The sequence below is a fragment of the Lottia gigantea genome (genome assembly GCF_000327385.1).
Source record: "Lottia gigantea unplaced genomic scaffold LOTGIsca_170, whole genome shotgun sequence".
NCBI classification, from domain to species: domain Eukaryota; kingdom Metazoa; phylum Mollusca; class Gastropoda; family Lottiidae; genus Lottia; species Lottia gigantea.
This window is the reverse complement of record NW_008708134.1, coordinates 132,665-148,939: the sequence shown is the minus strand read 5'-3', so window position 1 is coordinate 148,939 and position 16,275 is coordinate 132,665. Positions and strand designations below refer to the sequence as shown.

General features: G+C 32.5%; 2 protein-coding genes across 2 annotated transcripts; one reads left to right on the top strand and one right to left on the bottom strand.

Annotated features, from left to right (window-relative positions):
* Positions 1 to 340: 340 nt before the first annotated feature.
* LOTGIDRAFT_173750 (hypothetical protein) lies at positions 341 to 4,277 on the bottom strand (the record flags this gene model as incomplete). The annotated part of the gene is made up of 3 exons (XM_009051805.1): positions 341 to 870; positions 3,169 to 3,519; positions 3,629 to 4,277. The coding sequence occupies 3 exons, from the start codon at positions 4,275 to 4,277 to the stop codon at positions 341 to 343; spliced, it is 1,530 nt and encodes a 509-aa protein (XP_009050053.1).
* Positions 4,278 to 10,925: 6,648 nt separating this feature from the next.
* Positions 10,926 to 12,066, top strand: LOTGIDRAFT_141911 (hypothetical protein; the record flags this gene model as incomplete). The annotated part of the gene is made up of 2 exons (XM_009051804.1): positions 10,926 to 11,120; positions 11,866 to 12,066. Coding segments are annotated over 2 exons (396 nt in total), but the record flags the coding sequence as incomplete, so codon positions are not given.
* Between the last annotated feature and the right edge of the window lie 4,209 nt (positions 12,067 to 16,275).

The following is a 16,275-nucleotide window of genomic DNA, read 5'->3' as shown; positions in this document are numbered from 1 at the left end:
TGTGAAATCGCAAATTAATATATATATCTTTATTTCCTGCAAATTGAAGATTCATAATATAAGTACAAAAAATAAATTATGAGTATTTACAATAGAATTTGGTAATACAAAATATCAACAATGGGCGTAGGATGCTAGTTATCCTATAGGAAATAACGATCGGTGCAGACTGGAGACAGCCATAATTTACTTGCAACCCGGTATACGTGAGAATACAGAGCTGAAATTCGTCAAGTATGCAAGATGACACAGGACTTGGGGAGGCCTGCATTAAACTAAAAATAGCTTTTAATTGTTCAAGATGGCTTGCATTTCTAAAAAATTTAGACTGGGCTTTACCTTAAAATGAAGTAACAGATTCCCAGAACTCAATTCTTGGGTCATGAAAAAGAGGGCACACAAGGAGACCATGACTAATAATACATGTAAAAAACTGACCACACTTTTCACATAGTACGGTTCTCTTGGCAGATGGTTTAACTAGGGAGCAAGATTTAACAAAAAGTTGGCATTTCCATCTAAGAGTAGGCTTTGAGCGCCAAATTTGAAAGACTGAATGAGGTGTCACATCTGGTTGAATCTGGTTGAACATTTCCAATTCCGGGTCATCGTTGAGACTCTGGATACGACGTTCTGTTTCAATGACTTTTATTTGATGCCGCACTATTTTCTTCCATACAGATTTTGAGGGAAATATATAATTCTTGAAGTATGTCAGTAGATGGTTTTTAAGTCTGTATTTTTCAAGTATTCTGACGACATCTGGAACGAATCCAGTAGTTGTAGAACTCGTTCCGTGGCGATATTCCAACAGTCGCGTGATGAATACTTTATATGGCGCACACACGGGATTCAGATGGATAAGTTGACCTAGGAATAACAATATACATTCACTCACACATTCAAACTGAAAACATGGTTTATTACAGATTTTGAAAAGGGAGATAACTCTAGGTTAGGATCATACACTATACATAAAGTGAAAGAGTCCTCTAGTAATTGATATTATAATTCCATTTTTTCATGATAGTATCATCTGTTTCATAAGCTTTTACCTCAATAAATGCTATATTCTGTAAGTAGCTTTGAAACTTATGTACAGTAGGTAACGATATTTCTAATTTACATTTGTACAAATAATATTTTGCAATATAGATACAATTATTTACAAACAACCATTCATAGAAATTTTTGAAAAGAGATTGATCAGTGAATCCAAAATGCATATTTAACATATTCATTGTCAGATTAACATTAACAAAAGACTTTTTGTAAAAATCCCCAAATTATATTGGCATGAGAGCAAAGGATAAAAAGGTGATCTATTGTCTCGATTGTTGAATTACAAAAGGTGCATAAACTTGTATTGCTTAATTTTAGCTTGCATAATTTTTGATTCAGAAATATAATATTATGACAATATTTATAGTGAAAATTTTGAAGTTGAGAGTTTTTACACACAATTCTTATATTTTTAAATATACCTGTTATAAAATCGTCTGTGAATGTTTCATTTAAAAGCGTCTGCCATTTAATTATACCATATGGATATTTATACTTTTGTTTTACATTGAAGTTGTATACATCTTTCGCTGTAATGTTTGTCAGAGATTTTTGGTATATATTTCTTAGTATTCTATTTATATAATCTAAAATTTTTTGTAAGATATTTTCAGTATTGGGATTATGTGACCTAAGTTTATTTTTTACCGTATCAATTAGGAATCTAATGTTACTTGTATATCTATTATAATCATCGTAGCCTAAATTAAGAAAATCAGAAATATACACAAACCCTAGATTAATTAAGTTTTTTGAAATAGAAATATTCAAGTTTATCAAAGAATTATACCAGATTATTTGATTTTCAAAAATAGTAGTCTTTTCAATATGTTTTGTATAAATGCTATGCCAGTTTCTAAAAAGTTCATTATAAAAAGGAGATATACACTTCATATCATTATTGTAGTTACTTGCAACAAGTATTGAACTATTGAAAGGGGATCAATACTTGTTGCAAGTAACTACAATAATGAATACAATATGAAGTGAATAACAATTTTTGGGTGTCGACAAATGTCTCAATGGAAAACCAGCCAATCAAACCTAAACATATCATAGTGCGGGTTCTGTAATGTAACCCCAGAACTCTCTTGCAAATGAACCTTTGTGCTCGTTCTAATGAAAGTAGTTCTGCAGCAGGAAGGTCAAACCATAATTGGCAGCCATATAGAACCTTTGGAAGGACACATCTGTAAAGTATTGTGGTTAGAGTCAGTGGATTTAACTCTTGGGCATGAGTTAGTAAATACGAGTTGGAGCGTATTGCTTTGCAAGCTGCTGATGTTCGTTCTCTTAAGTCGAATTTTGTATTAAGTAATATTCCAACGTGTTTTAATAGAACTTTCTACCGGTAAGGGTGACCCAAACAACATAATTTCAGGATCAGGAGGCTTCCTTCTTTTATAGTTGCTAAAATGTAAGATTACACTCTTCGAAGTTTAAAACTTAAATCTCAATCTGGTACTGTACTTTTGACAGATTTCTATCAGTCTCTATAGCCCAGTTTTTGTTGGACTAACCGCAACATCATCTGCTTTAGTAGGACATACACATTTGATGTCAAGTACAGCGGCTCCATCTACAGACGCACAGAGTTCTTGTAGTAGCTGATCGATGAAAAGAATATATAATTTAGCTGACAAAACGCCCCCTTGACGAATGCCTCTTTTTAGAATAAAGCTCTCAGAAAATTGACCTGCTAATCTTACACTGCTGGTCATTTGTCCATTATGCCAAACCGAATCAAAAGCCTTGGAACTGTCTAAAAAGGCAATGTTCAATGCACTTGATCGTTCCTTATAGTGGTTTATTGTCTCCTGTACAATAAAGGATGAATGGATTGAGGACAGCCCCTTTTGGTAGGCTACTTGTAGAGGATTCGGGAAGTCATTATTTCTGGTAAGTTTTTCTAGCCTCTTTTCAATCAATTTTTCAAATACCTTGCCAATAGTGGGAGTAATAGATATGCCTCTATAAGAATTTTGGATCCTTTCTGCTCTTGGTACCACCTTTAGAGATAGGTATGATAAAGCTGTGTTTCCAGGTCTTAGGAACAACACCTGAATAGAAAACTGCATTAAATAAACTGCCTGTATAAGGTTTTACCTCCATATTTCAGATGTTCATAATTGATTCCATCAATGTCACCACACTTGTTGTTCTTGAGGTTGCTGCAGACTTCGTGTGTAGAGGTTAGGAGCTTGTCAGAGGGGTTGGACCTTCCAAGTTCCTCTCGTATACAGTTCACCGTATTAGAGACCTCTGTGTAAAATCCTCTGTCAAACGAAGGATCATCATCATTAGAGAAAACAGATTGAAAATGTGACGCCCATCCAGTTAATACAGACTGTGGATCATTTAACAGTTCACCATTTACCTCTAAACAAGTACCACCGTCTCCTTGGCCTCCTCGTTTTGAGCTCTTAATCAAGGACCAGAACAATTTGTTGTCTACCTCTAGGGAAGTGTCAATCTAGTGGAATCCGATAACGTAGCTCTCTCCTAAATGCAGTTTTTGCCGATTTGTATTGGCAGAAGTATTGATTTGATCGATTGTTTTGCTTACCATTGGTTATCCATGATCTTCTTGTTGCTCTCATATTGTGATGAAGGTATTTGACTGCAACCGACCAATAAGGCTTTAGGTGCTTTATAAAAGATTTTCGTGGTAAAAATTCCTTGGAAGCCTCTTCGATTGCAGTGGTTATGGCATCCAAACAAATGTCGACTTCATCAGCAGTTTTAATGTTGCCGGAATCTAAAGCCCACAAAGAATTGGAAAGTTTATATGTGTAGTCGTATATTTGGTTTCCTTCCATAGCCTTAGACCATGAGACGGCATGTTTGCCTGGATTTGCCTGAAGTGACCGTACTATGTGAAAGTCAAAATTAAAAGATGCCAGTACAGGAAGATGATCTGAAAGGTTATAATCATTATGGGTTAGTATTTTCACATCAACAACAGAATCAACTATATCATATGGTACAAAAATATGGTCTACAAGAGATTCCGGACCATTTGAAGAGGACTTGAATGTCCAATTTGGGCCAATACGATTTTCATGGTGACAAAAAGATACTACATTAAGTTTTTCTACGAATTGGGAAAATTTTGTGGCTCTTGAATTGATGTTAGTTAGTCTATTTACATTAAGTGCACAATTAAAGTCTCCTAAGATAATAACTGAACTAATATTGCAATAAGTAGTAAACATTTCATCAAGAGCAGTGAGTGTATGGTCAAATGCAGCAAGACCTTTTGATTCAGGCGATACATACACCGAAAATATGAATAGAGGACGCCTAGAGGGCAGTCGTATTTCAATACCAAGAATATTTTCATTATCTATATCAATTAATGCAGTGTATGGAAACAAGGAATTCTTAATCAGTACAGCAACACCACCTATGTAATTTGCTCTAAAAGAGTTGCCTACATTTTGTGATTGACATTTACAGTGAGCAAAATACATTTACTTGCGCTGCATTGAATGGTTTGTTATTGTTACTGAAAAATCGTAGGAATGTTGGTCTGATCGGGTCAATATCAATAAGGTTGTTATTGTTAATGAACAAACAAAAGAACATATTAAATGCTAATACTTTCCTTTCAGTTGGAAATTGAAAAAGACACGATAAATCCATATGCCTTTTTTTGTTTGAAATTGATTTCAATTCAGATAAAACAAAAGTTGTTGGAACAATAGAAATTTTGTCAATAAGTTCAATTATTTCTTTTGTTGTAGTTAGTTTAATCATATTGTATACTCGAACTTTTACATTGGAAAATGGGAAACTTTTATTTAGGTCGACCTTGCCTATTAACTGTTTATACATTATAACATCAATATAATTCAAACCATCGTGGATTATGATATCTTGGTATTCCTTCATTATGTCACAAATTTTAACAACTTTTCCTTCAATGTTATACTACAAAAGAAATATAAAATAAACTAGACCTGTTCGACACAGATCTGTCAGCTTCCGAGCTGTTTTACGTTTATTTGCGTTTATTTGGCAAGATCTAGCACGTGACAATTCGATATGTGGAAAAACTAATTGGTCCAAAAAGCTTAGTATCACTGTAAAAGCCATTCCATCCCTGATTTCCTAAAGATCCTAGAACTTTATTAAACACGCCAAAAAAAAAAACGTTGAGGTAAGTGGTATTTGTGATGGCCATTATCACCGTTATGATGATACACTGCAGAGCATTTTGTGATCGGGATATATGTTGGTGATAGTAAGCCGAGTAATATAAATTGCCCCTGTAATAATGACATGAAAAGGCTTGAAAATGATACATTGTCTGTTCCAGAATTGGAAAGTAAATTTAAGGTAGGTATATCTTGTGTTATCTGTGACACTCCTGCTCGAGCTTATGTCAAACAAGTAAAAGACCACAGTTGTTATTTTGGATGTGACAAGTGTGTCCAAAAAGGTAAGTATCTGAATAAAATAACATGATCAGATTCTACTTAGGAACCGATGCACAGTTTGATGAAATGGCCGAAATTGAGCACTTATTATTGGAATGGTAAGTCAAATTAGATTTTAGGCATTTGGTTTGCTTACATTTTGGGTCAAAGGTCCACTCGATTGTTTCAAACTATCTGTTTCAACCATAAAGAGATTATCAGCCAGCATAATTGAAGTAAGCAAATTATTTCCTCGCGATTTTCTTTGTAAAGGTATATCACTGAGAATTTCGTCAAGTAACATTAACGGCAAAATATTTAATGAATATTTTTCTCCATTTCGTTTTGCAATCTATTTTTTGATGAAAACGATATGAAATGTCTGGAAGGCATTGGTATTTAATCACGTGATAATTATAGAATTTATATAAAATTATTTTTGTTACTTTACGCTGACGACACTCTAATTTTGGCTTAATCTGAAGAAATCACTAGAAATGTTCAAATTAGAAACTGACGGTTAATCTAGACAAATCTAAGATTGTAATTTTTTCGAGAGGTAAAGTGAAAAATATACCAGAGTTCTATTTTAACTTATTGTGTTGTAGAATCTGACACAATTTAGTTTTATTGTTCAATTATGTGTAAGTTCACTATAATACTCATATGGATGAGAATTACTCAGAAATAGAAAAAAATTCACACACAATACTGTAAACAGATTATAAATAGAAACACAACGCCAAATTATGTGATCTATGGAGAAACAGGCAGATTTCCTATTCTTTTAACTATCCAACAACGTATGATTCTATTTTGGCCGCCCGTGCTTGCCTATCCAAACTCGGCAAGTCTCTCCAAAAGAGACATTATCCCAAAAAATATATAGCCTGATATTACAGTTACATTATCAGGTCGAAAACAATTCAGATATATAGAATTCATAAAACAAATACTTGATCAAAACGGATAATCTAACCAATCGATATCATCTCTGAATACAAAATTTCTTAAATATTCTATCAAACACAAAACTCAGGATCAAATTATTCAAAAATGGAACAACGATATTAGTTTATCTTCTGGAGGAGAAATGTCTTCTCTGATAAAACAAAACTTTATCACCGAAGAATATCCCGAGATATGACAGAATATGCCCACTATGTTATAATGAAATAAGCGATGAACACTACAACCTTTTTTTATGTCAACATCCGTCAATATTATTTTTTCAGAATTAAATACATTCCTAAATAACATATAACATATCCGTCAACATATAAAATAAAAAAACTTATTTAGCTATAATAATATACGAGTTTTATCAAATATGAAGGTATTCTTTTATCATATCGAAAAGACAACATTAAAAATAAAATAATTTAGCAATACCAATCTCTTCAAATTGAAATGTAATATAATACTCGTCTGAATTTGCTCAAACTGTACTGTTTATTACTTCGCGCTAATGACTACAAGATAGCAATTGAAAAAATCGACAATTTTGACTTCGCTGACTTTTTGAGTTCCAATTTTTGAGTTTTTTAACCTTTTTTCTAACTTCTGCAATTCTATTTCGATCAATCTGAAAACTTACAGAGTAATAGACACTTTCATTGCGAACATAAACAAATTTTCAAAATTTTGATATCACTTCCGGTTTTGACGCTATTCGCTTCTAAAATATAAAATTCAACTTCCGGAATTTTGAAGATATTTCAAAAATTCTTTTTGCAATATGTTACAAATAGCCATACAAAAAACCTCAAATCAAAAAATCCGACCCGGGTGTAACAGAGTAGCCGCCATATTGATGTGTCAATTTTGGTATATCTGGATATCACAATCGATTGCGAAAAGAAATTTGGAAGCCGATTTTTGAATTTCGATTTTGCTTTTCTTTTATTTCCGGTTAAAATTTTTCGGTAATGTCCAAAATTTCAAAGGCTCCTATTTCGTGACCTTGACCTTTGGTTACCTTGTGGCCTGAACAAAATTTGTTGCTCTTGATGATATCTATCCAGTGATATACTCATTTGTGCTGTGCAATGTTTACTTGAAAATTACGATTTTTATCTTCAAAGAGCTCTGACACGTGACCTAATTTACATACACCAAAAATTCTTATTGAATCTTTCTATTGTTCATCTGCCCTTTGTAAGATATATAACACTAGATATTTCAATCAAAATTGCGCTTTTTAATATTTGAAAATTTTGTACTTTCTTCTATAGTAACTGCGTAATTTTCAATAAATCGAAATGGGGCCTCAGGGTGTAATCCAATTTGTGTAAATTTGATATCTAAGGTATCTAATATCGATTTCTAAATAATATTTGAGAATCGATTTTTGAATTTTGATTTTGCTCTTTATTTATTTCCGGTTGAAAAATATGAATACTTTAAAGGGTCGTATATCGTGACCTTGACCTTTGGTGATCATGTGACCAGAACAATTTTGATAGCTCTCGACGAGATCTTTCCAATGGTATATTAACGTTTATTGCACGGTGTTTACTTCCGATTTTATCGCCATTTGAAATTGATGAATTTTTTCTTAAAAAAGTCGGTTTTCCGCTTGTAAGTTTTTTGTGGTTTAAACGATAAAGGTAGTTTGCTCCCTTCAACTGTTGTTGAATGCAATGTGAGTTGAAGCGATCTGTCGAATATGCTTTGCGTTTGGGCGATCTATATCCAGTTAATTATGATAGGAAATTATGTTACTGTTACGATACTTTGCGGCACAGTTTTAAGCGTGAAATCAAAACTGTTACGCACTGCTTCAGAACCACGCGAAGCCTGTGGATCTAGTATATTTTATTGTTTAACAAATCGAATTATTTAACATTATATACTACATATGCAACCTGTATTATTACTTGTAGTTTGGCTGTAGAAAATCTTTTTCTGGCTGTCATCAAATGCTCAAATATATTTGTAAACTTATAGACAATCAGACTACCGTACCGGGGATTGTATACGGAAAAAGTGTCCCCGTATTCTCGCAATTAGTACTTTTTACATAGAAATATTATAATTATCATAGGCCTGTACATCCTTGTCTTCTATAAAAACTAATTTTACTTTTCTTTGCTAAATTTGTCTGTTTTTTGACATCGTTTTCCACACCATCATAATAAATAACATGTCAAATACTAAGAAAACTGCTATTATAGCCAGTGCGGACGGTTTTACACCCGTCATTAAAATTTATTATGTCGGCTAAATATATTAATATTTTGTAATTCCACCATTTTATTTGGTAAATCATTGGAAATGATCTTAAAAATAATTCGTCTCTTGTGGTTAATAATATATATTAATATATTAATTACAGTACTAAAGAAAAAAATAAATAAACAGAAAATAAAAAATAAACATGAGAAATATAATATGATATGACCGACCAAATAATCGGGTACTTTAGGGACCAGAATAATCCTTGGTGGTCCTTGGTGAAATGGAGGTATTATCTATTATAAAGCCCTATACACTAAGGACGCGATCTCTGATAAAATAATTGGGGATTACCTTAATTAATTAAATCGTCGTCCTCTACCGTCAAAACAGATAGATTCACTTTTACTTGTTCGTGATCAACAAACAACTGAAATCAGCTTTACACAAATATTAACTTAAGAGAAAGTAAAAAGATCAATATATGTACATTTATCGAGAGTTAAAATGCCATAGTAGTTAGATTATGCTTAACAAGTTTTTTCTTTAAACGCAAAGCAGTTGAAATTTAAGGTCTTGTCATTCTGAATCAATTGCTTCGTGTCGTCAGGTCAAACTAGAGGAACATGTTGTCGATATTGTGGAAGTGTATGATTATGTTGGTCATTGGTGAATCTTTAGAGATGACCTCAAGAACTTACAATTCTTACTCAAAGGACCAATACTTTTCAGGATATTATGATTTTCGAGTGGTATCTGGACTGATACGATGTGTACAATCTTGTTTTGTCGAAGACGTATGTTTTGGTGTTGCGTATCGTAAAGAGCGACAGATCTGCTATGTTTATAATCAGTTTCCACATTCACCAATAGTAGATGTTGATATGATTACTTTATTACCCGAAGGTAACGTTAGGAATTAAAAATAATTTACATCATTTCTGCCTTTGCCCATAACATTATCCAACATACACCCTTTTCTTAAACGTGGAAGCGAATATTGCCTTGTTTATTGTTGGCGGCATTTTGAATGTCCGCATTTTTTTCGCCTTCACCGACTTCAGAGTCAGTGCGACCAGCCGGGCCGAGTCTAGACCAAGCACGGCTTTCTTCAAGCGGGCCAATTTTTATGGCAGTGTAAACGCGGCTTTTGCTACTGAGACCATCATTGAAATATTCAGATAAAAAGTTAAAATATGGTGATTTTAGTCCAAGCATATTAAAACTGTACAGGCCTGTGGTACGATAAGTGAATTCTACAATTCTCTGTCACGGTTCGACCGCCGTCAAATGAAATTTTCTCTAAAAGGCATCTGAAATGAGCGCTTCTATGGAAATACATGCGATGATGTTCATATCAGAGCATTATGAATATTCCATGAGAGATCTGGAACTATTGAATGGTGAAAATTGAAATTTTTTTATTCTGTGTCAGTGTTGTAAATCCAACAAGTTCATAAGTAATGGTTGAATATTATTATTTTTAAGAGATTGTCTGATTTTATACGCCAACATGAATTGTGGATATTGGCGTCATCTATGTCCGTCGGTCCGTCCACAATTGCTCGTAAACATTCTGCAAGACGAAATTCTTGACAAACTTTTGACAAAACTTAGTATGAGTGTTCGTAATCACCCAAGGATGAACTCTTTTGAAAATCAGAAAAATGGGTTATTGCCCATGTTCTTGAAGACGCGTTCATTTTTTAGTTGGTTAACACCCTATAAGGCGCAATTCTTGACGGATTTTGACGAAACATTTTTTGAGCGTTTGTTATCACCCAAGAATGAACTCTATCGAAATAAAATAATTGAAAAATTTTATGAGTTATTGCATTTGTTGTTGGAAAAATATTCAATATTTCGCTTGTAGACACTCTAGAAGGCACCATTTCTCGACGGATTTTGACGCAACTTGGCAAAATTGTTAATTATTCTATGTAAATAGATTATATCATTTGGAAGAAAATAGAAAAGTAGGACCTTTGTTTAATTATTTTTTGAATACAATAAAAACAGAAATAAAAAAAACGTAGAAAAATTGTAATCTGATTTGAATTAAATTGGGAGAATGTATAAAGCTGATCAATGATAGAACGATCATAATAAGATGGAGTCATGTTAATCCATTAGAGGCTACAATTTTCATCTCGGTTCAATAAATAAGTATTGTAGGGCATTACATAGAGACCAAATCGTAGAAAAATTTGAATTGTTTATAGTGATGAAATACATGCCTGAAATTGTTGACTGAATTTTTCAGCTATCTTGTATCATGTACAAGTAAAAACAGGAGATGTATCTGCAGCAGGAACAGATGCTACAGTTACTCTGACGATATATGGTAGTCGCGGAGACACAGGTTCTGTACAGCTAATGAATGATGATTCTGGTCCAGTTGGTCCGTTTGAAAGGGACTTCAATGATAATTTTACATTTATAGCTCCGGTTATTGATCAGGTAAGGAAATTAGATAATCGTGGAAATAGGGCTGAACACAAAGTACGTTCAACAAAATTTGCCATTTCCTTATAACTTATCTTAATACCTTCGGATTTTTCAGCCCGGTTTCCCCCTGTCAGTGATGCAGGTAAGAGGGATGGGACATTAAACAGAGGCCCCGTGTGCTACAGATTGTGCAGTTGGAAAAAGAACAAGCTAATGCCACTGTTTTGGCAAAATGTCCCTCATTGCACCCAGCATGGCGTTGCCCGCCTTCATTAGCCCACATGGTGCAGAAAAGTAGGACTTAAAACTCCATTCATTTCATTTCATTTTTATATCTTATCTTTTCTTGGTGCATAGGATATAGCCCGATATTTATAGCGATGTGAATATATTTGGATGTCAATGCAGGTCATAGCCACCTCAAGTTTTGATTTTATTTTGATGGTATTGACGCTGGTATTGTTTTTACAACAAAAACATTTCCACAGCTCAAACTAAGAACAAGTTTCGCTTCATTGCCACTCGAGTTTTAAGACGTGAATAAACAGAATACTAACTAACGTAAATCATCAAAGCATTACAAATTTATGGATAATATTTAAATCCATCTGGCTCATTTTCACTGCTTATATTTAACCTTAAAATTCTATACATTTTATTATTGATTATTGTTTCACCTTGTTTATTCAAAGTTCTGGCTTAATTACTTTGTCTATATAATGATAGTATTAGTACCAAGTCGACTTTCTGATTTAAGATTGAAAGAATTAAGATAGGACATGACAATACTGGGACAGGTCCTGGATGGTTCTTAGATAAAGTTACTATTGATATACCATCTGAAGGTCGACGTTATGAGTTTGTGTGTAATCGATGGTTAGCTACAAATAAAGATGATGGACTAACTGTAGGAGAATTTCAGCTGTCTTATTCAGAAGGTAATTATTTGCACTGGTAACTGTACTGTTTGTATTGATATTTAGATATTTTGATTTTTATTAAAAGAAAATCCGGAAATTTCAGGAAACAAACAAAAATTACAGCCATCAAATCATCATTTTTTAAAAATATTCATGCAATAATTTTGTCATTACCACTGTAGCCCACTGTCTTTGCAAGTACATTGGTATATCGCATTTTACCTATGATCTCTATATCATCCTAAAATATATATATCTACTGTAGGCCTAGTCAATAGTGTTAGTGTTAAAATGTCTTTGAGTCGAGGAAAATCTAAACATGACCACATCATATAGGATAGGCCTATTGTCAACGTGAAACTTGTACTTTTCAGGAAAATGTTCGACATTTTTGTTCAAAGTCTCACTGCAATTATCAAGATACTAGATCTAAAGAAAGAAATAGGCTCAGCGACACGACAAATTTTGATTTGCCCACAATGACACAAAGCTGTAGAGTAGGCGTAGCCTAGACTCTAGTCTATGTAACATAACTATTGACAGTCTTTTCCAAATTGTCTTGTTATAGCTAATGAGAACGGGACTGTGTCAAACATAACTATTGACAGTCTCTTCCAAATTGTCTTGTTATAGCTAATGAGAACAGAACTGTGTCAAACATAACTATTGATAGTGTCTTCCAAATTGTCTTGTTATAGATACTGAGAACAGGACTGTGTCAAACATAACTATTGATAGTCTCTTCCAAATTGTCTTGTTATAGATACTGAGAACAGAACTGTGTCAAACATAACTATTGACAGTCTCTTCCAAATTGTCTTGTTATAGATACTGAGAACAGAACTGTCAAGTCAAACATAACTATTGACTGTTTCTTCCAAATTGTCTTGTTATAGATACTGAGAACAGGACTGTGTCAAACATAACTATTGATAGTTTCTTCCAAATTGTATTGTTATAGATACTGAGAACAGGACTGTGTCAAACATAACTATTGACAGTCTCTTTCAAATTGTCTTGTTATAGATACTGAGAACAGGACTGTGTCAAACATAACTATTGACAATCTCTTTCAAATTGTCTTGTTATAGATACTGAGAACAGAACTGTGTCAAACATAACTATTGACAGTCTCTTCCAAATTGTCTTGTTATAGCTAATGAGAACAGGACTGTGTCAAACATAACTATTGACAGTTTCTTCCAAATTGTCTTGTTATAGATACTGAGAACAGAACTGTGTCAAACATAACTATTGACAGTTTCTTCCAAATTGTCTTGTTATAGATACTGAGAACAGAACTGTGTCAAACATAACTATTGACAGTTTCTTCCAAATTGTCTTGTTATAGATACTGAGAACAGAACTGTGTCAAACATAACTATTGACAGTTTCTTCCAAATTGTCTTGTTATAGATACTGAGAACAGAACTGTGTCAAACATAACTATTGACAGTTTCTTCCAAATTGTCTTGTTATAGATACTGAGAACAGGACTGTGTCAAACATAACTATTGACAGTCTCTTCCAAATTGTATTGTTATAGATACTGAGAACACGACTGTGTCAAACATAACTATTGACAGTCTCTTCCAAATTGTCTTGTTATAGCTAATGAAAACAGAACTGTGTCAAACATAACTATTGACAGTCTCTTCCAAATTGTCTTGTTATAGATACTGAGAACAGAACTATCTCAAACATAACTATTGACAGTTTCTTCCAAATTGTCTTGTTATAGATACTGAGAACAGAACTGTGTCAAACATAACTATTGACGGTCTCTTCCAAATTGTCTTGTTATAGCTAATGAGAACAGGACTGTGTCAAACATAACTATTGACAGTCTCTTCCAAATTGTCTTGTTATGTTTGACACAGTTCTGTTTTCATTAGCTATAACTATTGACAGTCTCTTACAAATTGTATTGTTATAGATACTGAGAACAGGGCTGTGTCAAACATAACTATTGACAGTCTCTTTCAAATTGTCTTGTTATAGATGCTGAGAACAGGACTGTGTCAAACAGGTCCAGTTAATTATATGACAAGGTGTCAATTTCGCATCTCACCAATAACTATAATAATAAAGTGTTTTAAACATATAAAGACCACCACGGAATGCATTTTACAGCTCACAACATTTGCCGGCGGCAAACTGTTAATTTGACAACGAACTAAATTTAGATCGTAAGATGAAAACTAATTCTATGTTTATTTTATATTTTAGAATTGTAGTAAAGTGATATGAAATTTAATCAACTCAAAGACGATGAAGATTTCCACATAGTAAGTAATTTACATTAGAAAGCGCTGAATATTATAATTATTGAGAGGGAATTGATTTTTATACGCCCACATGGAAATGTGGACGTATATTGCCGTCGCTCCTTTCCGTCGATCCGTACGTCGGTCCGTCCGTTCACATTTCTTGAAGGCGCAATAGAGGCTAAAGTTTTTATCCAATCTGAATGAAACTTGGTATGAATGTATATATTGATGAGATCTTGGTCAAGATCGAAATTGGTAATTATCGTAAGACCGGTTTCAGACTTATTCCCCTTGACGTAGTAAAAACACGTCAAATTTGGCTTGTTGGCGCGATAGAGGCTAAAGTTTTTATCTGATCTTGATGAAACTTGGTATGCATATATATATATTGATAACGTCTTAGTCAAGTTCGAAATTCGTTATTCCCCTTGACTTAGAAAAAATTAAATTTGCCTTGCATGCATGATAAAGGCTAAGATTTTTATTTGATCTTGATGAAACTTAGTATGTATGAATATATTGATTAGATCTCGGTCAAGTTTGAATTTGGTCATAATCGGATGATTGGCTTCAGGGTTATTACCCTTGACTTAGTAAAAACTATTGATGAGATCTCAAGTTCAAAAATGGTAATTATTGGACGAATGGTTTTGGAGTTATTGCCCTTGAATTAATTCAGTGCGTATAATTTGGCTTGTAGGCCTGATAGAGACTACATTTTTTATTCGTTTCTTGATGAAGTTGCTATGAGACTGAGTAAAGCTTGAAATTAGTAACAATTGGATATTGTATTAAACCACTACAGAATTTGTTATCATTTCTGACAGCTGGTAGTGGGCGTATGTTACCTTGCCTGGCAAGCTATCTTATATTGTTGATGTAGGTTTTTTGTTAAAGGTAATATAAATTAATAAAAGTTGTATATTATAATTACAAAGAGGGAATTGATATTATGTTGTTGATGTAGGTTTATGTTAAAGGTAATATAAATTAATAAAAGTTGTATATTATAATTATTGAGAGGGAATTTATGTTATATTGTTGATGTAGGTTTATGTTAAAGGTAATATAAATTAATAAAAGTTGTATATTATAATTACAAAGAGGGAATTGATATTATGTTGTTGATGTAGGTTTATGTTAAAGGTAATACAAATTAATAAAAGTTGTATATTATAATTATTGTGAGGGAATTGGTATTATATTGTTGATGTAGGTTTATGTTAAAGGTAATACAAATTAATAAAAGTTGTATATTATAATTATTGAGAGGGAATTGATATTATATTGTTGATATAGGGTTATGTTAAAGGTAATATAAATTAATAAAAGTTGTATATTATAATTATTGAGAGGGAATTGATATTATATTGTTGATGTAGGTTTATGTTAAAGGTAATACAAATTAATAAAAGTTGTATATTATAATTACAAAGAGGGAATTGATATTATGTTGTTGATGTAGGTTTATGTTAAAGGTAATATAAATTAATAAAAGTTGTATATCATAATTATTGAGAGGGTATTGATATTATATTGTTAGTGTAGGTTTCTATTAAAGGTAATATAAATTAATAAAAGTTGTATATTATAATTATTGAGAGGAGAGGGAATTGATATTATATTGTTGGTGTAGGTTTATGTTAAAGGTAATATAAATTAATAAAAGTTGTATATTATAATTACAAAGAGGGAATTGATATTATGTTGTTGATGTAGGTTTTTGTTAAAGGTAATATAAATTAATAAAAGTTGTATATTATAATTATTGAGAGGGAATTGATATTATATTGTTGATGTAGGTTTATATTAAAGGTAATATAGATTAATAAAAGTTGTATATTATAATCATTGAGAGGGAATTTATGTTATATTGTTGATGTAGGTTTATATTAAAGCCAATATGTAAATAAGATAAAACACGACTGAGTTTTAAATACCACAAATATCCCTAGGAAAATGTTTTATGTGACTTAA